The sequence below is a fragment of the Podarcis liolepis genome, assembly GCF_965112155.1.
Source record: "Podarcis liolepis genome assembly, chromosome: 11".
Classification (NCBI taxonomy): Eukaryota; Metazoa; Chordata; class Lepidosauria; order Squamata; family Lacertidae; genus Podarcis; species Podarcis liolepis.
The window spans coordinates 2,955,095-2,978,085 of record NC_139565.1 but is presented as its reverse complement, the minus strand read 5'-3'; the positions used below and the strand labels follow the sequence as shown (position 1 = coordinate 2,978,085).

Genomic DNA, 22,991 nt, shown 5'->3' with positions numbered 1-22,991 from the left:
TAACCTCATCATCTCTAATAGCTGGCTTGAAAGCCTTGTCTGGGTCTTCCACATTTTGGCATCTCAAATTGTGCCTTTCAACACATTTCTAATAATGGTTTCCTTATTATTACTGTCATTTTATATATCTTATTATTTTTAATAAGGTAATATCCCTGAGTGGCATACAGTGCAACATCTGCATCAAGCAGTGATTGTCATTTACAAAGTGAAGATTTGAAAGGAAAGAATAAGATGGCCCTAGTGTTCGATATACAGTTCTTACAGCATATCAGAGACACTGGTTAGTTTATAAAGAGGAGGCAGAATGGCTGAGTCATGTGTACACACACACACACACACACACACACACACACACACACACACACACCTTTTTAGTGTCCAGAAAAAAATAGCTGTTTGTCTCAAGTTTCAAAGTTTCAATTCCATATGCATTTCACCATTGATCCCATATTGCCATTTTGGAAAACACAATTGCACCCTGATGCAAAGCTCTTGGATGGGTGGCCTGCGGTGCTATTTCCAACAGGGAGAGAAGTTGTGGTTATATAAAGGATGGTAATATGAATCTGCCTGGGCATCATAGTCTCTACTTCAAATAATGAATTCCTGGCATAGGGCAATAGTTTGGTGACCTTATTTTTGGATTGGACCATTAGAATTCTCGTTTTACTGGTGCAAACCTCACTATGTGTGCTCATTTGAAAATGAAAACCTGCCTGCCGTTGGCACCCCACCTCCCTCTTTGTCTGTCATTCTTAACACGTTGATAGTGTGGAGTTAAAGTGAGTACTGATCTTCAGCCCATGTAAATATATCCTCAGATTCAACAAAAACAGATTCAACCCAAATCCTACAGCTTGGGAGCATCCCAACATCCCCACAATGTAGAGCCCACATAGAGTATCAAGAAGGAAAACAAGAAGATTATGTTAGATGAGAGTTGAAAGAGCTCAAGACCTCCCTGCCTCAAATCCTGCAAGGTCCCTAACACAAACCAATCATCAAATATATATTGCATTTGGAAACAGCTTGGTTTAATTGAGTGTCTTCTATTACCCTGTTTTCCTAGCAATCAGTAAAGTAATCTTTCCATTAGAAGGAAATATGACTCTTGGAATTAATTCTTTATACAGAGAGCCAGCAGGAGTGACATTTATACAAAATTAAGTCCCTGTAGAAGTGTAACAAGCAGTCTACATCTGTCTGCTCAGACACTGAGAATAAAGTGGCTCAGTGCTTTTACATTATCAGAATACAATATAAAGTGTTATTGCTGTGTTGGTTCCAGAGGAGGAGAGACAAATCAAGTAAAGGAAGAAGGGGTATCCGTTACAAGGACAGCTTCTGTTGTCTCACCATATCCTGCTATTTTGAAGAGGGAAAGCAGAAGAAAAAAGAAGCCGGAGGCAGTCCAAGAGTATTCAAAGGAGGTTTTCCCTATTCATTTGGCATGGAGCTCAGACTCTTATTTTGTAAAACAATTATTTATCAGTCGCTGAAAAACCAGTGCCATTTATAGTGTAACTTCTGCCTGTCTCTCTGTTGTTAAAAGCACAGGAGCTTTATAAGGGGCAGAAGGAAATGGCGATGTGATACCCAGAGCCACTTGGAGGGACATAGCCTGTGGTGATGGGGTGGGAAGTGGAAGATCTGATCCTGGTTTGGTTAATGATTCTAAACATCATTGGATTAATTTTTTTATATATACTTCAAAATAATTCCACTTTCAGGAGACTGCATCTACTGAGACGTGATGTAAGAAAGGCATGTATAAAGAAATGGAAGAAAGGGGAAATCATGAAGGAAGGGTACACACACAATGTGGGCTGCCAGTGCAGAGGAGCAGATGAGTGGGAGGGAAAAGGATGGAGTGCGCATGCACATTCAATTGCCTAATGGCCTCCGTGTCACCAGGAGATGCAGCTGCAGAGATAAGAAAATAAAATTCATTCCTCTATCTGGAGAGCTCGCTTCCTGGTTCGCATGGAGAAGCCCAGCACCAGGAGCATGCAGCTGTATTGAGGCAGTACCAGATGTTGAAATTCTGTGCCCAACAATTTTGCACCTAGGGCTACAGCTCCTGTGCCCCCCCCAAATGCTACACCACTGTAAACATGAGTAGCCAACAGTTGCAGGGAGAAGGTCAGGCAGGCCAAAGCTCAGAATGATCTCAGGCTTGCAAGAGAGGTTAATAAGAAAAGAAAAGATTTCTTCAGCTATGTTTGAAGCAAGAGGAAGAACAAGTAATAGTATGTCCCTTGCGTGCAGAAGATGAAGAAATGCTATTGTGCGACAGAGAGAAGGCAGAACTGCTCAACATTTACTTCACCTCTGTCTTCACCCAAAAGCCAAGTGATGCCCAACCTGGTAAAAGCAGAATCAACAATGCAAGGAGGGAGTTGCAGCCCAAGACAGGAAAAGAGGAGGTAAGGGAACACTTAACTACTTTAAACAAATTCAGTTCTCCAGGACCTGAAAAACTGTACCCAAGGCTACTAAAGGAGCTTGCAGATGTAGTCTCAGAGCCTCTGTCTATAATGTTTGATAATTCCTGGAGAACAAGTGAAGTGTCTATGGACTAGAGGTGGGAAAATGTTGTCTCCACCTTCAAAAAGTGGTGGTGGTGGGGAAGAGAAGACCCAGCTAACTACTGTCCGGTCAGCTTTATGTCAATACCAGAAAAGGTCCTGGAACAGATAATTAAGCAGTCAGTCTATAAGCACTTAGAAAAGGATGCTGTGATTACTGTCATCCAGCATGGGTTCCCCCCGTGCCAGACAAATCTCTCTCTCTCTCTCTCTCTCTCTCTCTCTCTCTCTCTCTCTCTCTCTCTCTTATAGAGTTACAAGCTTGGTGGATCAGAGGAATGCGGTGGATGTAGTGTATCTTGATTTCTGTAAGGTTTTGACAAAGTCCCCCTTGATATTCTTGTGGTGAAGCTGGTAAAATGTGGGAGTTAATTGTTAGGTGAATTTGTACCTGGTTGACTGATCAGACCTAGAGTACTTTCTAACAGTTCCTCATCATCCTGGAAAAAAACCTGACAAGTGGGGTGCTGCAGGGCTCTGTCCTGAGACCATTGTTGTTCAACATCTCTATAAACAACTTGGATGAAGGTATTCATCCAAACTGGGAGGGGTGGCAATGCCACAGAAGACAGAATCAGAATTCAAGATGACATTAACAGATTGGAGAACTGGGCCCAAACTAACAAAATAAATTTCAATAGGGACAAATGAAAGGTTCTACAGTTACACCGGGGGGGGGGGGACCTGGTGTGCTAGTAGTACATGTGAAAAGGATTTAGGGGTCTTAGTTGAACATGAGTCAATAGTGTGATGCAGCTGCTATTCTAGGCTGCATCAACAGAAGTATAGTGTCAGAACACAATTTAATAAGGACACTGGGAAGTGTGCAGAGAAGGGCGACCAAGATGCTTTAAGGTTCTGGAAACCGATTCCTATGAGGAATGATTGAGGGAGACTGAGTGGAAACATCATCTTCAATTATCTCAAGGGCCGTCACATGGAGGATGGAGCAAGCTTGTTTTCTCCTGCTCTGGAGCCTAGGCCCTTAACCAGTGGATTCAAGTTACAAAAAAGGAGATTCTGACTAAACATTAGGAAGAACTTTCTGACAGTATGAGCTGTTCGGCAGTGGAACAGACTCCCTTGGGAGGTTGTGGACTCTCCTCCCTTGGAGGTTTTGAAGCAGAGGTTGGGTGGCCATCTGCCATGCATGCTTTAGCTGAGATTCATGCATTGTAGGGGGCTGGACTAGATGACCCTTAGGGTCCCTTCCAACTTTACGGTTCTATGATTCCATGAAATAGAGTGCAAGATCTTCACTAGTTCTAATGTAGGTCAGGCATTTAATGATTTTGTTCTCATTTACAACAAAGGACAAACATTTGTAAATTACGTTGGAATCTCTAGGTGGCACAGCAAATTAATTTAGGAAATGAAAGTGAATTTGCATATGTCAGTTAATATGTTGCTATTTTGGAAAATGGGGTACTGGCTTAAATCACCACCACCAAAAAACTCATTCTACTTTTTTTCTTTTTTTTTACAGCTGTGCTTTTCCAAACGAAAGTCTGGAATGCAGAGAACAGATCTCAATAAAATCAGGAGCTGCATATAGTACAGTATGGACTTTAAAAAAGCTTATCCCAAGTCTGATGCGATTGCTATGGGCCATTGTTGTCAGAGGGTATAAAGAATATATTTGTGTCATAGAAAAGAGGCAGTAGAAGGTGGAACATAATGGGTTGCAGAAGAAAGGCAAGAGAGGATACATGCTATAGTATCTAGCAGGCTTCCAGGAGGTTTGGAAGGTGGGCCAGGGCAGTTTTAAAAGACCACAAATATGTTGCAGAGATGGCAAGGTTTATACATGGATTATTGCGTCCTGACTAGCATCTTCTATAACCATCCTTGGATAGCTGTTGAAGGACAACACATGCCCAAGGCATCTAAGATGCAACTTTGAAGAAGATTGCTAAGAGAGATTGGATCCAGTCTACAGTTGGGAGAAATCTGCTCTTGGAATGGCTCTGCCCTTGCAATTCTTAACACATCTACAACCGTAGGGGTTGGGGAGTAGGGGATAGGTTTCATGTGAAATCTCTTAGATGCTAATGGAATGTTATGTAGAAGCTCTGTGGCTTGAAGATTCATGGTTCAGAGATCAGGGGTATTAATGTTAGGTGCTTCGATGGGTTGAACTAGCACTCCTGTATTGTTTAGACATACCAGTTGAACAATGAAAGCCCTGGATTTGAAATGAACTAGTGAAAACAGCTGTTGATCCAGACACTGGGATATTAAAATTGCATTCAACAATGGGTATGCAGATGGAAAGCCTCCACTTTCACCTCACAGCCTCACAATAATACCTTAGTGGATGATAACAGGTTGTTTGCTCTTGTAGCTTTTACTTTACTCCTTCAGAGTTACATCACTGGGCTGCTCCATCACCCTTGGGGAATATCAGAGCAATAGTGATGATTTTTGTTTGACATAGTGTTAATAAAATAAACTCTTTCTGATTCACAAAAAACTGTTTTGGACAAGTCTACATTTTACTCTGTGGTTTAAATACTCTATTGGCATTGTGTCCTATAATATTAGGTTTAATATATGTTTTATCACGGGGGCGGGGGGGGGGAAATCTCCCAATAACTTTTTCTCTGTCCATTTGAATTATCCAGACAAGGCTTTGGCACCATAATACTAACCTGACTTTTCATTCACTGACTGCGTACTGCATTCACATTATATACAAACTGATCAGAAAAGGTACCATCTTGTCATTATACATGGGTGGATGGCAGAGCAAAATCCTAATTGCCCAACATAAAACTAGCACATTACATGAAGAGTTAAAAATGCAGAAGAGCGTCCCTAGAAAATAGGCATTTTTTAAGCTACAGCAAGTGTTTGCGTATTCCATATATGTGTGTGTATATATGTACTATATTGGTATATAGCAGGGATGGCTATCTGGCGGTTCATCAACCAATTTCATCCTGAGTCTGGGGTTGCTGCCAAATTTGAATCAAGTTGTGGTTAAACTTTGCCTAGTGTTTTATTTGGAGGGAAGGAAATGTTGGTTTTATGTGTGTTAATGCATGAATGCTTTTTAAATACTTCATCTCTCTTGGGCATATTGGAGCTTAGCAGCCCGGCATGGTGAAGTAGAGGTGTGCAGCAAAATAGACTTCTGGCACCTGACTGCTGTTTTAAGGATAGAGAATGCCAATGCCATCCATCCCTGGTATATACTATCCATGTATGTATACACACAGGACATGATCCTTGCCCATGTGTTAAAAGATCACCAAAGGGCATAAGGGAGGCCTGTTTTCACTTATTCCTCTCAGTTTGTGCAGAGCATAATGGAAATTTACAGAGAATGGGAAGTCCCTAAAGCTGGTTCATGTAAGCTCAGCTGGGGGTATGGGAGGCACATAGAGACCACCCATTGCCCAGATTCCCCTAGAATGGTGCATGCACAGGCCAGGAGAGGGTTGAAACAGAGCTCTTTTAAGCCCCCTGAGTTATCCTCCATGCACCCACACGGCACCCAGGCAGGAAAGGCTCATGCCCATATATATATATATACACACCTACACACACACACCTATTTCCAAGACAGCCACATATTGCCACATGCATTTAACTAGCTAAAAACATAGAAATAGGTAAGCCTAGTTTAGTGGAAATTTCTTAAATTATATTTGAACAATAAACAGCAAGAGTAATACCGCAAAGTACTCCTCTGTTTTCATTTATATCTACAATAAACTTCTATAAACAGTTTGTCTCCCAAAAACAAAGCCCCCAATAAAATAAAATCAAAAATAAAGGTAACACCCAGTGTTCTATATTTGCAAATTTCTGGTAAGTTAAAAATAAACAAAACAAAACAAAAAGAAGGGGAAAATTAACATAAAGGGAAAAAGAAGAGAAACAAAAACAGGCCCCACTCAGAGGTGCATATTTACATTCTTCAAACTGTAGCGGTGAAAAATAATTCTATTAAGTGCAGGACATTCCTAGTGTTGCAGTAGTGACATATTTAAGAAAGTCTCCATGAAAACAATTCTTTTGTCTGAAGAGTGACGCATTCCATGAAATATTCTAGCTTTGCCTTCACTTGCAGCCAGTGGCAGAGTCTGGATTGAACAGTTCCTTGTATAACGGAGGAAACAGTGTATTCACTATATCGGGATGAGATTGTTTAAATACCTGCAGTTTTTCTCCGTGCAAGTTGCAAAGTGCAGTGATAGTTGGTATCTTGGCTACTAACTATAAGACAGACAAGGAAGCAAATTGAGAGAAAGTTTATTCTTAAAGAAATTGTCTCATGAAATCCTGATTTCTAAACTGATTGGCAATTTTCTTCTAAAAGCAGCAGCTGTGCATGAAAATGACACAGAGAGGTGTGTGCATGTGATTTGGGTTGGGGCTTCTGAGTGGGAAGTGGGCTTCTACATCCCCACATTGCTGGAGCTGCTATTTTCTGGCTACCTGAAGGAGCACCACCTGCTGTACAGATCCACCTGCTGGATCTTCAGAGGGCTTGTTTTATGTGTTAGGCCACTAGGTATGTAAGGACAAGAGTTAATGCTTTTTCAGTGGTGGCACTACAGCTCTGGAATATCCTCTATGTGGAGCCAATAGGCTCCATCTATGGCCAGTTTTTACAGAGAACACTTTTCATTTGAGAGATTTGTAATGTTTAAAACTTTACTGCTGATGTTTCTCTCCAGTAGCTTTATATGCCTGCTTTTTAGTTTTATTTATACTGGTGTTTTTAATGTGTGGATTTTGCTTTCTGATTTCCTCTTTCTTGTGTTGTGACATTCCTATGAGTGCCCTTAGGGCACAGGAGCAGACTATGAGCAATGGAGGGAAATATATGGAGGCACACATTCTATGCCTGTATATTTTCCTTTTCCATGGCTAATAGCAGCTGCATGGGAAAGACTTGGACCATAACATACAGGAAGCAGAAGCCCCTGGTGTGTGTCTGGCTGGGGTGGCTGGCAGCTGCCCTTCTGGCACTAGTGCTCATCAAATGATATGGGGTGCGGCAGGGAGGTGGCAAGGTCAGGAACGCTGCACACGCTCAGTGATGGAAGCACCGGCTTGGCTTCCCCATGTTGGGAGAGCAGCTCTGGGGCACTGCGGCCTCATCCGCTGGCTGCTCCTGATGGAGGGGAAGCGTTGGAATTCCCTTCGCCATACCAAAGTCCTTATCCAAATCAGCCCAGCTGCTTTATGTTTATGAGGTTATTTTTCTTTATAAAATAAACCCAAAGAAGCTAATAATAATAATAAGCATGAAACGTCATAAAACAGTTCCAATTACAGTGAAAACAGTTCAGATAACTGCATTCAAATTCACACAATAAAACTAAGAGCAGAATACAACAATTCATCATGAAGGCGGTGGGACAGGTCTCTGCTGTAAAATTTAATTAGAGCCTAATAAGTTTTTTTTAATAAAATAAATTAATTGTAATACAAATTATCAGAGCATGGGGATTGAAACTGAATTATTTTTCTTTTGAGTTTTTATAATGTATCTTGACTGATGTTTTAAATTGGTGGCTGACATTAGCAAGCTTGACTTGCAGTTGCATTGTGCCAATTAGCCTGTGATCAGCAGATCAGCTGGAGCGAAAAGGCATGCTTCTAGCTGGGCATGCATTCTTCCCTTGCCTATGGGTGGGGGAAACTGCAGGGCAGGGAGACTCCATCAACACAGCTCCAAGCGCACATGCTATTGCTCTACATGCAAATCCCTTCACACACTGGATGCAGCAGATTTTAAATTCTGGGGTAGATTCTAGCATGTGTGTGGAATAGAAGCCATAGCAATCTTTGAAGCTCACATGGTGAGTTCTGATGTACAAGGAAAATTCCTGGGTAGGAGCGAGAAGAACTATTTGATTCAAACAAGAAAGCCTTTGGGGGCAGGAACACTGGAATCACTAATAGCCAATCAGAAAAAGGGGGAATTAAAATCAATATTAATTAACTGCACACTTTTTATGTAGGAGTGTCAGTTTGTGTACTGAAGAGCTACCTTTGCCAAAGTCTCATCGTCAAGATGATTCTTCTGGATCACATGTTGAAGTGCAAAATAAATCTTTTCCTGAAGCTTCTGGACTTTCCTTGGTTCCAACAGCCAAGCTCGATCTGACCAAAAGAAATAAAATAAATTCAAATGAAGGCATAAACTAAAGCCAGAAAGATGGAAAGGTGACTTGTAGCAATAGGTGTTAATAGTGTTGTGGTCCCAGTTGCAGAGCCACCCCTCCTTGCGCAGAAGCTATAGCTAAGGCATAAAGGAACAAACTCAACCAGACTACAATCTGGATTGGAAATGGACATAACTTTATTGATTCCAGATGCAGGCGGACTTTTGCTCAGGCTTTGGGTGTATATCCATTCCAGCCTCCTGCTAGAGGGCTGAAACTTTGACAGAGTTGTGCCAAGGTTTATGGTGTCCCCAAGACACCAAACTACCAAGGTGGCCATTCCCACCTGCCCCACACTTGGCTTCTGGACAGAGACTTCCACCAAGGCCCCTCTAACAGGATACCCTGAGTACACACCTGATCTTTGGTCAGGGTGATGCACCAATTCAACTGGGAGCTTGATAACCCAAGGCCTTACCTGCCCAAAGTTGCTATGGGGAAAGTTGCTCATTATGCTATGGGAAAGGCAAAACCTCGCCTGTTTGCATTTCTTCCTGGCTCCAAATATGGCAACCATTAGCAAGGTCAGGTATTACAAGGAGGTAAACATGATTAAAACAAGCAACTACAATGAAAATATGGTAAAACAAGGAATAGTAAAAAACAAGTGACTTGGAATGCAAAATAAGGTTAAACAAGACACATGACAAAAGCATGACAAGGAGGTAGGGACGGTTTGCTCTCCTGCCAGCTGTGATGATGGTGCCAGGCTCAGTCGGCTTTAAAGCATCCCTGGTGAACTGGAGAAGAAGCATCTGCTTCCCAGTCCATAAGTGAGGCTCTGCTCCCTCAGGGGCCCAGGATTTGGTGGGCAATCCCATCCTGCAGTGTGTCCGGCCATGCCCACGAGTCCTGGCTGCCACGACAGGCCACAACTGCCTTCCACCCGAATAGGGTAAGTAGCCATTGTAACCCCACCATCAGGAGGAAGTGCAATATTTTAGCTCCCCATCTCAAAAGAGCTAAGTTTTTAGTACTTGGGTTTATCTGATATTAGCTTTCACTTTAGGTGCAGGAGGCAATGCATTCCTCTCTACCCTTGCCCTATGGCTTTCCCAGCCCCTGCAAGATGCTCACATATCACAGCTGTACTAGGCAGGTTCTGGGGATGTTTTGGAATCTTACCACACAATCTAGCAGACCACTGTGTAAGTCTATGATTGGGACACTAATTTCTGAAACTTGAAACCATATAACTTTAAAGGACATTCCACTGAAAACAAGAATGTTTGTTTCCATTGCAGGCAATATGGTTTGAACCAATATGCTGACTGTCCTCTCCCAGTTCCTGCTCTGACTGAAGATTGGTGCTTTCTGGTTCTTGGACTAGAAATGGCATCTTTTCTGCTGTAGTTCTGAACCTCTTATTTTCTCACATGTGGAGATATTTGGCAGTGGCCAGAGCAGTCCTGGTTTAGCTGCTTTCCTGCAATTTTCATTTTTTCTTTTTATTATCCTGTTGATGAATTCCATCAAGATAATGCTGCATGTAACAGGGGCAACAAAATAATACTTCCGTTCTATCCTTGGAATATCAAATAACTGCCAGGAAATCGTCCGCAAGTTTAGTAATGGAATTGAATTAAAGTGCAATGGAAACTTTGCTGTACGATATCCAGAGTTATATGGCTATATAGTCCGTATGCCATACCTCTTCTGTATTCAAACATGCACACAGCAGCAGTTGTAACTTGTAACATCAATTCTTCTCCTTCTCCACTAATACTATTTTACAATTTGGCATGCCTGGCCATTCCACCCTTCAGGTTTAGCTGTGCAAATTGCCACTGCCTGAAAGCCCACCTCCTTCCCTGCAGAGAGGTTTCTCTTGGTAGTTCCATTGTCCTCAGCATCTTAAAAGTGGTTGGCATTCTCTCCGGCAGTTGTGTAACTCTCTCCCCACAGAGATACATCTGGCATCTTCTTTATGCATCTTTTGGCAAATACTGAAGATGCTGTTGCAATACAGTATACAGTTACTGACTCACACTTGCATGCACGAAAGGGTTAACTTGGGCCCTGAGCTCAAGCTGCCAATGGGTGGAGTTTAGTGGGCTCCCAGCCACTTTTGATCCCCCCTTTCCTCTCTCTGTGCTGTCTTCCTGGAAGAAAGGAGTCATGTGGAATGGCTCCCTGACAAAGAAAAATCAAGTGAATGAATCTCTCTAAAATAGATTTTACACCCTGCAGCTTTCCTAAAGCTTGCACAATCCTTTTGTGATGAAACCAAGTTCTTTTCTTTTAAGTCATTTGGATCCTTTTTTCTTCTTTGCTTTTCTGCCTGTGGGTGGAGACTTTTTTTGCTGTAACTCCTGAAACTCTGAGTAACCTCTTCAATTATTTGGAAAACTAAATGTCTGATTTAGTCTAGTATTTTCATGCAGATTGTTTGTTTAAAGGTTGATGAGGTGAGATTTAAATCTGACCAAGTTTTAATGTGCCTGGTAGCTATGAGAGAGTAAAAAATATCTTCCAAGCCTCTTTCTCCAACAGATGTAGCTCTTTATGCTGGCTGTTGGCACCTGAGATGTATATCTTTTAGGAACCACATCATTTCTGTGATTTCAGGTTGTTTTCAACATTGTGTTTTAATTGTTGTAACCTAACAACAACAACAACCTACACTGGTTGTTCAGCCGCTGCTCTCTGCCATGTGAAAAAGGAAGAGTCACTAGGTTATGTGCTGCTGTGAAGCACTTTAAAAAACCTGCCACATGAATCAGGATAAACTTACCCACTATGCAGAAGCACTGCAATATAATACACTATGGTAAAGTCCAAGCCATGCCGTAGGACAGTGTGGCCAGTCTCCAGCTAGCATGCCAACGGTTTGGCGTGATGGCACCATCCATCACCATCTGGCCGACCATTGCTCATTCCTGCTCTAGCACATATTTACCCAAGTTTGTTCCTGTAAACTTCAGGGATCATGTAGCCCAGCTTCAATGCTTAACCTCTTCAGTTGTAATTTTTATTGAATTACAGGCAAAATACAAGACAGATCAAACCCATTCAGTAATTTAACGTACGCACTTATGTGAAGAACAACAGTAATCAGCATAGGCTGAAAAGAACTGGAAATAGTGAAGTTTCTATGGGACGCAGGTGGGAAAGTATAATTTGTTGAAGATAATTACCTGGTGATATCAGAACAGCAGATGAAAACAAGGCAATTTCCTCCTCAGTCAGCTGCAAGGAACATAAATTCTTTGCAAAGTCAAATGCTTCATTCACGAGGTCATCAGAACCTGTGTGCAGAAAACAAAGTCAACATAAAATCATATTGCTTCACATGTAATGTTTTCCCAGGAATATTATTGTGATCAAATGCATGCATGTGTCCATAATGAATGGGCATCAGTTCTCTTCCATTTCCCTTACATCCAGGCAGTGAAACATATATATCATGCAGAAGAACCAGTCAATTTCCTACACTAACAACACATACATTCTTGGTGCTTAGAGATAGTTATGAGGAAAAGTAGTTTCAATCTTCCCTGAAGAGCTGCTGATTGAGATCAGAACATTAGCATGAGTACATGAGAACTGAGGATATTTTCTCTGGGGTCTGTAAGGGATGTTCAGCAAGCATGGCTTTCACTGCTATCGTACTTCAGTGACAGGACAACAGACCACTTGTTATTTTTCTTATAGCTAGGCCCATTTCTTGTGCAAATGAGAAGCTAACTAAACTATTGCCTTTGGGCGATTTATTTGAGGCCTTATACAACATGCCTCATATATAGCCTAAAGATACAACATTTTGAATCCAGAGTTCCTGTGAGTGAAATTCCAGTCATGGGAAGTTCCTACTGGAAGAAGTTGGTTTTATTTTGTTGATTCCTCCTTTCCATCTGCAACCTCTGAAATAACTGCTAAAGAGCATCATACTCTGATGAACATGGTAGGTTGGAGGGGAGGCTTAAGGGGGAACTGGTAAAAATCATCTTTATTCAGTGGGAACCTTAGCTGAATCTCATGCTCTTTCACAAGTTCCATCTTTAGAGGTAACTCTGGATCCAGTCAGTACCCTTGAGTATGCCAGAAAAAAGCACTGGATCCAACCTCGTGGAAAACTCAAAAAGAGAAATAACCAACTATTGTGCCGAATGCTACAAAGAAGGCTAGGTATGCTTTCAGTTACTTTTCTAATCTTTCTGTGTGATGAGTTATAGTTTTACAGTAGGTTACCAGTTGTTGCCAATTCAATAGTCAGAAAAGAACTCCTCCCACAAGCCCAATTGAAACATAACATAACATAGAACAAAGAACTAAGTGTGATATGAGGTTCCAGTCAAATATATAGTTGTATGTGCTTATTTACTCGTTTAAAGCACTTTTACTCCAGTCTTTAAAAGAAGACGACGAGACTCCAGAGTGGCTGACAAAGTTCAGAGATAAGAAATAATTCCAACTCATTTCCACCGGAGTTTAATGTATACACCTGTGCCTTGTATTGTGGTTTAAATTTATTTGGCACACTTATGAAGGTACACTTATAAGTGGATACTAATATAATCCCTTTTCATGAATCAGCTTTACCTTTTGTTCTTGATCACTTCACGATTATTATAATTTTACTTTGATTACTCTCACAGTTTATATTTGAGCATTGATTTTGTTTCTGCCATACAATAGTAATATAAAGGAGGCTCACAAAAAGATATAAAGCAGTGAAATACAACAGTACAAATGGGACAGCAGCATATTGGCCCAGTATACCTGAAGGAGAATCACCCCCCCCCCCATTGTTCAGCCCAGACACCCCTGAGGGCCTTCTGGTGGTTCCCTCCCTGCAAGAAATGAAGTTACAGGGAACCAGGCAGAGGGCCTTCTCAGCAGTGACACCCTCCTTTCAGATGAACGCCATTCCTTCAGATGTCAAGGAGATAAAGAAATACACAACTTTTAGAAGACAGCTGAATGCAGCCATTTATTAGGAAGTTTTTAATGTTTGATATTTTCTATGTGCTGTAAGCCACCCAGAGTGGCTGGGGAAAACCCAGCCAGATGGGTGGGGTACAATTATTATTATTATTATTATTATTATTATTATTATTATTATTATTAGTCAAGGGTGGTGCAATTAAGGGCTTATCCACACTTTCCTCTGCCTCGCTCTTTCCAGGCACAGACCTGTGCTTTAAAGCTCTGTGTCCATGCATTTTTTTCTTGCCCTGAGCTTCCCTGTGAATACTTGGTGTTTAGTACTCAGAGTAAACATCAGTTCAGGTTTTCCACCTTCAGTGTATGTTAGCATCATTTTTATACCTTATACAGTAAATAAAAAACTTAAGCGGATCCAAGCCCTGATTTACATTCTTTCTCCTTTGCCCTTTTCCCAAATCTTAATATGGCGTTAAGGTTTCTCCCAGCTCTGTTTACCCAAAGGGCTGGAGAAGAAGCATCTAAAATGATGATTGCACAATCAGAGGTTCAGATTAATGAGAGTGTCATTAACCTATGAGCTCACTTATATGGAAACAAGCAGTGCCTGGGGAATAACAGTGGAATCTAACAGATTCTTTTCATTTCAAATATCTTCAATGGTGATGAGCTGATACTCATTTGATAATATATGGCTGCAGGTGCCACCGTTATATACCCAGATCACACCACAATTTTATGGCTTGAGTAAACAATGAAGAAACCACCCTACCCAAAGCCTTGAACATTTGCATCCCTCCATATTTTCCTTCAAACAGAACAGTGTTGTTGAGTGGATTGAAGGCACGGCACATTCTGACTAAAACCACTTCCAAGCAGCCTGGAAAGACAGCAAAAGTTACTGTACAGATATATCATGATGAGATATTTGCATTCAACCATTTGCTGGAAGCAGAAGGTATTCACAAACAAATTCTTATTCCTGATCTCCACAGCTAGATGCAATGGCTAGTGCAAGCCAGCCTGCAGCTCTTCTTTTGGAATTGTGGGATTTCGGTAATATTCCATGAAAAAGGCAGTGAATGAGCGGATGAGCTGTTTCTCCCCTGTCACAGAAGGGAGAAGTCACAGAATTACTCTAATTTAATCATAACAGTGCTGGCTGAATATGCATGGAAACAGTATTGGACGACTCAGTTGTGAGAATGTATTGTGGACCACCAAGCCCTGGCTTTGCCTATTTTGGGTTGAGGTTGTCCTGCAAAAGTAAAACAGTCCAGCATGCTTTGCTCCAAAAATCCCCCCCTCCCCATCTCATTAAGAGAAAAAAGAACAATTGAATATAATTTTAAACCAACAAAATATATGTAAAATATTGTGTTCTCTAAACACTTTCATTGCATTTATTTATTTATTTTTGATAGGCATTGGAAGTAAAAAAACAGCATTAGAAGACAGCTGCTTGGCTGAAATGATGAGAATGCAGTTCTGTAGTGAAGTTGATTTTATCAGTCTTTTTTGTCCTTTTCCCAGCTCAACATTATTTGCAGGGCAACCCTAGCCATGTCTTTTCAGAAGTAAGTCCCACTGAGTTCAAAGGGTACAAGCATTTTAAAACTCTCACTTCTACTCAGGTGTAAGGGGGTACAACAGGATATCCTCTGTACATTTAGGTCAAAGTCAAATTTTAGGCATTGTTTAACACTCCGGCTTTTTCAGTGACATAGCATGATGTCCCGTCTGATACCCTGTTTGAATCCTGAAGCTGATTTATCAATGTTTCTGTAAGCTTTGGTAATTCTGTTCCTCAAATACTGCTGTTAGTAAATTAACTGTAGACCGGTCTTCCCCAACCTGATCCCCTCCAGAAGTTGAGCTACAACTCCCATGAGCCCCAGCCAGCTGTTGTTGTTTAAAACACCTGGAGGGCCCTTGGTCATGAAGCCTAATGGAAACACTGACACCACCCCTGTTTACTCACCTGATTTGAGAAGTAGAATTTGATCATTTTGACAGAGCTCCATGAAGCCTGTTATCCGCTTTGCAAATTCCACCACGTACTGAATGGCATGTGTGATCTGGATTGCACACTGCTGCCATAATGCTTCTCTTGACTTCCAGAAGAAATGTGCGTGCAAAAGGAGAGCAGATAGTAATCATAAAGCAAGTTGATCCTTCAGACATGAAATGAATGTATGCTGTTCATCCACATGATCAATAATATACTGATGACAATTACTCATGTGATAGGTGCAGATCCTATGGTTACTGAAGCAATAGGTGGTATTCAACTAAGCTTTACTTCAAGTAGACCCACTGAAATGTGTGACATGACTTAAGTATTTTAATAGGTCTTCTCAGAAAAACTTAGTTGAATACCACCCATTGTGCAGATGCTTTAACCTACTATGATAATTACTAAGTGCATAAATTAAAATAGCAAGAAAAAATAAGACTGTTTAATAGGACTGTTTTGTGGTGTTAAACACAAAAACATTCATGTAAGTCCAGGGTGCAAATTTCAGGGTGTACTCACTGCTGAATTGACCTCCTCTGAGGAACTCCATAGTGCAAGCACTCCCTGCCCAAAGCAGCGCGATGTCAGTGCTGTTCTGCTCATTGGCACTGACAGCATCACTTGCCAAAGAACAACTGGGAGTAAATGAAAATGCTTCACCCAATGTAAACGGCCGCACACACCTGTCAAAGCAGTCTATATGTTGGATCCAGTTTCTTAGACCCCTGCTCTAAGGTAGAGATGTGCATGTCTCACCTGGTTTCTGGAGAATGTGCTTTTTCCTTCCCATTAGGTTTATTCAGACTTTTTGTCCAGTAAGCCCCTGAACTTCCACCAGCAGATCGAGGGACATCTGAGTCCATCAATCCCTTGTATGCTTTCTTATCTGAGTGGAGGAGGATCCACACCAATATCTCATAAAAAGGCCCTGACACATGTGGGAACTGCTAATTTTAGGGAACAACACGAATCCACCAATGGGACTCAGTTCCCATGTCTTTTCTGCCATGTTCCCTCACAGAGCTGAAGAGGACAAGGAGCAAAGCCCCAAGAGTGGCTGATGTAACCTGCTTGAGCAAGGCTTGTTCTAACACACGGAGCATCTTCTTAAAAAACTTCCCTATCCAGGGCTGCCTTCTGATGTCTTCTAAAGGTTGCATCTCATTGGCTTGGGGAAGGGGGTGTCACATAAATGCCATACCCTCCAACATTTCTCCAGTGAAAACAGGGATGTCCTAAGGAAAAGTGGGACATTCCAGTATCAAACCAGAAACCGGGAAGACTTTTGTAAACCTGGGGCTGTCCCTGGAAAATATGGGCACTTGGAGGGTCTGTTATTTTATTTGTTTATTGGATGTGTGTGTTGGTGTTTGCAATAGTGCTCCACTGAATTCCTCCCTAAGACTTTGCTCCTGTTTTAAAATGCCATTTTTCAAAAGTGCTGTCCTCAAGTGTGTTATCCAGCAATTAATTGGCAGAAATAATGCACTAACAACAGTGATTAGGGAATGAGTAATAACAATAATAATATGTATGCTGCCCATCTGACAAGAATATAGAAGTGAGTTGTGTTTTTGGTACCTTGCTCTGGTATTCTTTGACTTCTTCATATGTGTGGGTTTGCCAGGCCAGCTGGTGTAGTTCCTCTATTGTGTACTGACATGTCTCCAAATGGGACTTAATGATATTCTGTGCAATTCGGTCTAAGAAAGAGGAACAAAAAGGAAGAAACTCTGCTTCACAATCATTATTATTTTAAATATACTTTGTTTTGCATTGCTCTAATCATGTTTTCTTTTGCTAAGAAGGCAGGACAGAATTAAATAATAATGTTATCTAGTAATACTAGGATAATAGTAAAGAGAGGGTAACGACAGCCAATCCTTTACTGCAGTGACCATACCATGAGCTGGCAGCTGAACAATAGTCTCAAGAACACTTTTCCCCATTGCTACAACACACTGGGCACTTTTTTTTAGTTGTACTGTACTCCACTGCCAGGATCACATTTTGGGGAATACTGAATAAACAATTCAGAGTAATGTAGAAGCAGCAATTTATTACTTGCACTTTCTATTACCTAATTTGTCTTTGCAAGGGTCAAATAACATAATCCGATAATCAGCCAACAACAAACACAAATCTTTGGTTGTACATCTTGCTTGAACATCACTCCTGTGACCGTAAGGTGATGGCAAAACAGCAACTAACAATAAGTACATGTGGAATGCAAGTGCGGCAAAATTGAAGTGGAAGAGATTCAATCCCATATTGGGGAATGTAGACTTGTGCATTTAAAGTGGACGAAACTGCTTTATCCCCACCATGCAACAAATCCACTCTTTTGTGGACAGGAAAGTAATGGGGAAATGCATTTTTGAAAAGGGTCGAATGAATGAATGGCTTATAAACACCCCAAAAGGAAATCAGGATAAATTCAGGAAGCTTGCTCCTTGCAAATCAATAAGAATGAATGCTCAACAAAAAAGTGATATACTCTAACTTCTACAAGCAAAACAGGATGAATGCTCAATATATAGGTTGTCTGCAGGAGCCCTGGAAAACAGGGAACGAGACATTCTGCAATATAGTACAATAGCTATATTCTACCATATTGCACAACTGCTGAAAAAGCCAGTAAGACACAACAAGGACACTCAATATGAGCTGAGCTGAGCTGAGCTGCTTCTCTGCTGAAAATGGCTCTCGTTTTGCCATTTTGAGCAGAGAAGCAGCTCAGCTCAGCTCATGGATCTGGAAGTATGCATTATTTAATATATTCATGATCCAAATATGCATAGCAGTATAAAAGAGAAATAAATAAAAATTATTAATACTAAGTACAACATGTGTATGGAGAAGCAGCAAAAACTATAAGGCACAATGAAGCAGAATAAACATTAAAAATTCCATGACAAATAAAGGGTGACTTGGCTTAGCACTGAAAAGATTTTAATTATGGCACCAAAGATCAGCTTGTATAACATACTTCCACGAAAGAAGGCACTCAGAGAAGAACCTCAAATGAAGACTTTGAAGACATGGGCAGACTGTTATGGGAAGAGTTGTTCCATTAGGCATTTGGGTCCCAAGCCATTTATGAATTCAGTGGTAGGTGCCAGCTCCTGGATTTGGCTTTGAGGTGAACAGGCAGACAATGCAGTTCTTCCAATAAATTGTGTAATCCAAATCTACTTGGCTAAACCAGCCAGAATTTTGTAAGCCAAGTTCTACTTCAAGTCATCTTCAGGGACAACACCACTTGCATGTCAAGGTCCCCAAGATACTCCCCCCCCCCAAAAAAACCCCACACACACATCACATAGAATTTTTGTTTAAGGTTTTTGGCATAATTTTGGCCACAACTTTATTAACATACATGGATGTGAGTGGTTGCTTAGGCATTGGTTAGGACTATCTGTCCCCCTGCCTGGGGACAGAACTGACTTCTGGATTCCAGCGAAAGTCAGTAAGGGGAAACAATATTGGGGAGAAACTGGAGCTGTGCCACGGGCCCTCACCTTCTCCCCGCATGTTCCCAGGGGTTCACATGGGCCAAACTCAATTCCAGGGATTTGAACGAAAGCATGGCAAGCCCCTGAATTCCTTTAATGGAATTCCCTTGCAGCAGCAGCATTGGAGGGGCAGGGACAGCCAATCCATACCCCTCCTCCAACCAATTTTTAACCAATGCCTAACTGCAACCTTACAAGGTGTGATGATTTGCTACGCAGTAGGCAAAAACCAAATGGCACCGGCCAATCAGCCAAATGGACAAAATTCCTACCAGGCCCCTGCCTCAAAGCAGACAACCCCATGACAGGCATAGCAAGGTCAACGCACAAGACATAAAATAAGGGAGGGAGGGTGGGTGATCCGGTGCACGCAGCGAAAGAGAAAGCTGAATGCTGTGTGCACTGCTTTAAAAACCTCTGTTCCCTCCCTCAAATTAGCAACATCAAAATTACCCCAGCAGCTCAAACTACCAATCCCTGCCAGAGACCAACTATCCCAACCCGCCTGGCAATAGAGGGGTGGCTTGGCTGGCCCCCACTGCAACACGTGCTCTCTTTTAATGAGAACACACTATACAAGACCGTACAGAAATCCAGCTGGGAGGTCCCCAGAGCAGGGATCTCTGTCCCAGGCAACCCATGTAGATGGCAGGCAAGAGGCACTCAATGCCACTGAGGACATCTGGGCCGCCAAGGCCCAGCCCCCTGTATAGGCAGGTTTGTGTCCCATAAAGACTGTAAAGTATAGACACATATCTTAGGATCTGTGGTCACTGTGAGACCAAGTACCATTCTAGTTTCACCCAATGCATCCTGCGAAGTGATCCCAGTCACTTCATATGCTTCTTGTAAAAGGACAGATTTCCCTATGGCAGCAATGTAGGCACAGGTTCACATTCACAGTGCACATATGCACACCTTGCTACACATGCAGCCAGTCTCAAATGGATCTGCACTGATAGTATTTTTTAAATTAAAATAATCTCAATTTTTGGTAACAGGGCAAGATGTTGAAATTCCAATCAAACCTCCAAAATCCTGGCCATTGAGCCACTGCATACAAACAGCTTTCCAAGCAATAACAGAAATCATGTGGAGAATTCCAAGCAACCTCCACAAAGTAGCCAAAACCACTTAACAACCACCTTGCACTATTATTGATTGGCATAGCTAATATTTTCACCTTTGAAGCACTGCTCCTCTTAAACTATTTTGTCTCATAAATGTTAGTTATCTTGAAATAAGTTGGTTCAGCAGCTTTTGAAGTTAAAGTCCTCTGCCGTGCCACATCATAGCTTTCTGTGCATGTGCCCCTTGTTCCTCAGGATGATGGCAAACCTCCATCTAGGTGTGCAAAGCCGCCTCAGGGTGGGCAGCAGAAGCAGCCGCTGCCAGCAAGGCTCTGTGTGCTGGCATCTGAAAGCAAGCCAGGTGCAAAGGCAGACTTGAGATTCTTGAGCCGCAGGCCAGCGGAGCTGGAATGTATCAAAGAAAGGCTGTGCTTGGACTCAGGGGACCCGAGTCTGACAGCTCATTCTGTGGGCTGATTAGAGTTACATAAGCATCAGAGGCTGCTTGCTTGCTTAGTTGGCATTGATGAAAGAGAGAAAGGGATTAGTCTTCGAATGGAAGACAGTGGGCTGAAAGGTCTTTTGAAAAAGCCACAAAAAAGCTAGAGATGAAGAGTCCAAGTTAATGCGAGCTTTTTCATAGACTAGCCAACAACAGAACACAGGCCAGTTAAAGTGGGTGGGCGGGTAAGAGGAGCAGAGATCTGTTTTTACCCAGACACTTCAGAATAAATGCAACTTTCTATCCCATCAAGAGGCCTGGTGCCTCAACCAATAAAGTCTCCATGATCCATATTTCCTGCTATTTAGAATCCCCACGTTATGTTGGCCATGGAGCATACTCACCACAAAACGTCTTGTTCACTGGTTAGAATTACTTTCTTTATGTAGAACTACAGCAGGTAACACTCAAATTATTTTCTTCAGATCATTTGGATGAGTCTTCACTAATCAAATTATTATTTTCCCTTTCCTTCTTGGAGAAGAGTAACCCTTTCCCAAACAGAGCTAGTGAGGAGAAATGGAAATGCTGAGAAAGGAAACAGGAAACGTCTCTTCCAGTGCTGCAGAGGCAAAGTGGACAAGAAGTGTGGGGAGGGATCTTAAAGATCATCCAGTCCGCTGCCTCTTGATGGGGCACTCCCTGCCCCAGTGAGCCCAAAATATGGGGTTTGGTGGGGCAAGCTCATCCCGGTTAAGTACGGGAACACCTATCTCTTCATCAAGCAGAGCGTCAGGGATCTCCAGTTTTCTGCATTTTTCATGTGTGATCAAACTTAACCAGTATGTCTCTGTCCTTATTTCTCTCCCCCTCCCACCACAATCCTCTCAAATTTTATTCTATTGTTCTCGTACACTAGTTGTTTCATTTTGCATTAATTTCATCTCATGGGTCACAGTGCTAATATCAGAAATTAAGGATGGATCTACACTTAAGGTTTTTAATGTTCAGGAAGGGTTAAAGAATGGTTTGGATAACATATATGGACACATAACGTCTTACTTTTAACATTCATAATGTGTTATTAAAATGTGACACAAGAAGGTGGTGCAGTGCAACCAGCAGTAGGGAGACAGCATTTTGGTGAAAAAAACAAAGGTAATAAATGCTTTATTTTAAAAGTGACATTTTAGAACAATATATCTAATATGGTTCTAATAACATTAAATAGGTCAGTGTAGATCCAGCCTATGTTGCCATTTGGGGAAGGAAGGGATTTTACATTATATTCAGCAGAGAAACAATCTATGACTCTCCTTTGTGGCATTCAGTAAAAAGTGACCTGGGTTCACATTTTTCATACACACCAATTCTTGCATTTCAATTTTTATCCAAAACCATACCCGTGAAATATAAAGTACCAAGGATTTATAGTATACCTGTATCTACTCATAAGGGGCGTGGGTGGCGCTGTGGTCTAAACCACTGAGCCTCTTGGGCTTGCCGATCAGAAGGTCGGCAGCTCGAATCCCCATGACGGGGTGAGCTCCCGTTGTTCGGTCCCTGCTCCTGCCAACCTAGCAGTTCAAAAGCACGTCAAAGTGCAAGTCAATAAATAGGTACCGCTCTGGCAGAAAGGTAAATAGCGTTTCTGTGCGCTGCTCTGGTTCGCCAGAAGCGGCTTAGTCATGCTGGCCACATTACCTGGAAGCTGAATGCCGGCTCTCTCGGCCAATAAAGCAAGATGAGCGCCGCAACGCCAGAGTCATCTGTGACTGGACTTAACGGTCAGGGGTACCTTTACCCTTTACTTTATCTACTCATAAGTCTGGACTCTCTATATGCTATACAGGCAATGCTTAAAATGGGCTAGAGTGATGCCTTACTTTAGTCGCTGCACTCATGTACAGAGTCAACAAGCGCTTCTGCATTGTGTGGAAATGTCCTAAGTCAGTGACAGCATGCTCAGTTCACACATGATGTGGAAGTACATATTGACAGTTCTCCATATCATGACCACACCAGGTATAAAGGGAAGCTATTTCAATTGTTCTCAGCTCAACATGCCTCAGACTTAGGTTGCTGGATTGCTATTTGAATTGCAGGTAGATGTGGTATACATTCTTCCAGTGTTACAATCTGTGCCATGGAAGTGACTCCTATATGATTGAAAAGTGACCCTCCACCCGCTTTGAGTTCCATAGGGATTGTATAATGCAATGGTGCAGGAAAATGACAGTGTGTGGCGCAGAGTGCTCATGTCAAAACTGGAGTTATAGAGTAC

General features: G+C 41.9%; 1 protein-coding gene across 1 annotated transcript in view; it reads right to left on the bottom strand.

Annotated features, from left to right (window-relative positions):
* Nucleotides 1-6,278: 6,278 nt before the first annotated feature.
* Nucleotides 6,279-22,991, bottom strand: part of RORB (RAR related orphan receptor B) — a 148,681-nt gene continuing 131,968 nt past the window's right edge. Inside the window, exons 5-10 of the mRNA XM_083464958.1 lie at nt 17,262-17,383; nt 15,645-15,777; nt 14,436-14,543; nt 11,914-12,024; nt 8,602-8,714; nt 6,279-6,815 (exon numbers count right to left, since the gene is read on the bottom strand). Of these exons, the coding sequence (XP_083321084.1) occupies nt 6,660-6,815; nt 8,602-8,714; nt 11,914-12,024; nt 14,436-14,543; nt 15,645-15,777; nt 17,262-17,383 (743 nt within the window). The 3' untranslated portion in view covers nt 6,279-6,659. The remainder of the gene's footprint in view (nt 6,816-8,601; nt 8,715-11,913; nt 12,025-14,435; nt 14,544-15,644; nt 15,778-17,261; nt 17,384-22,991) is intronic.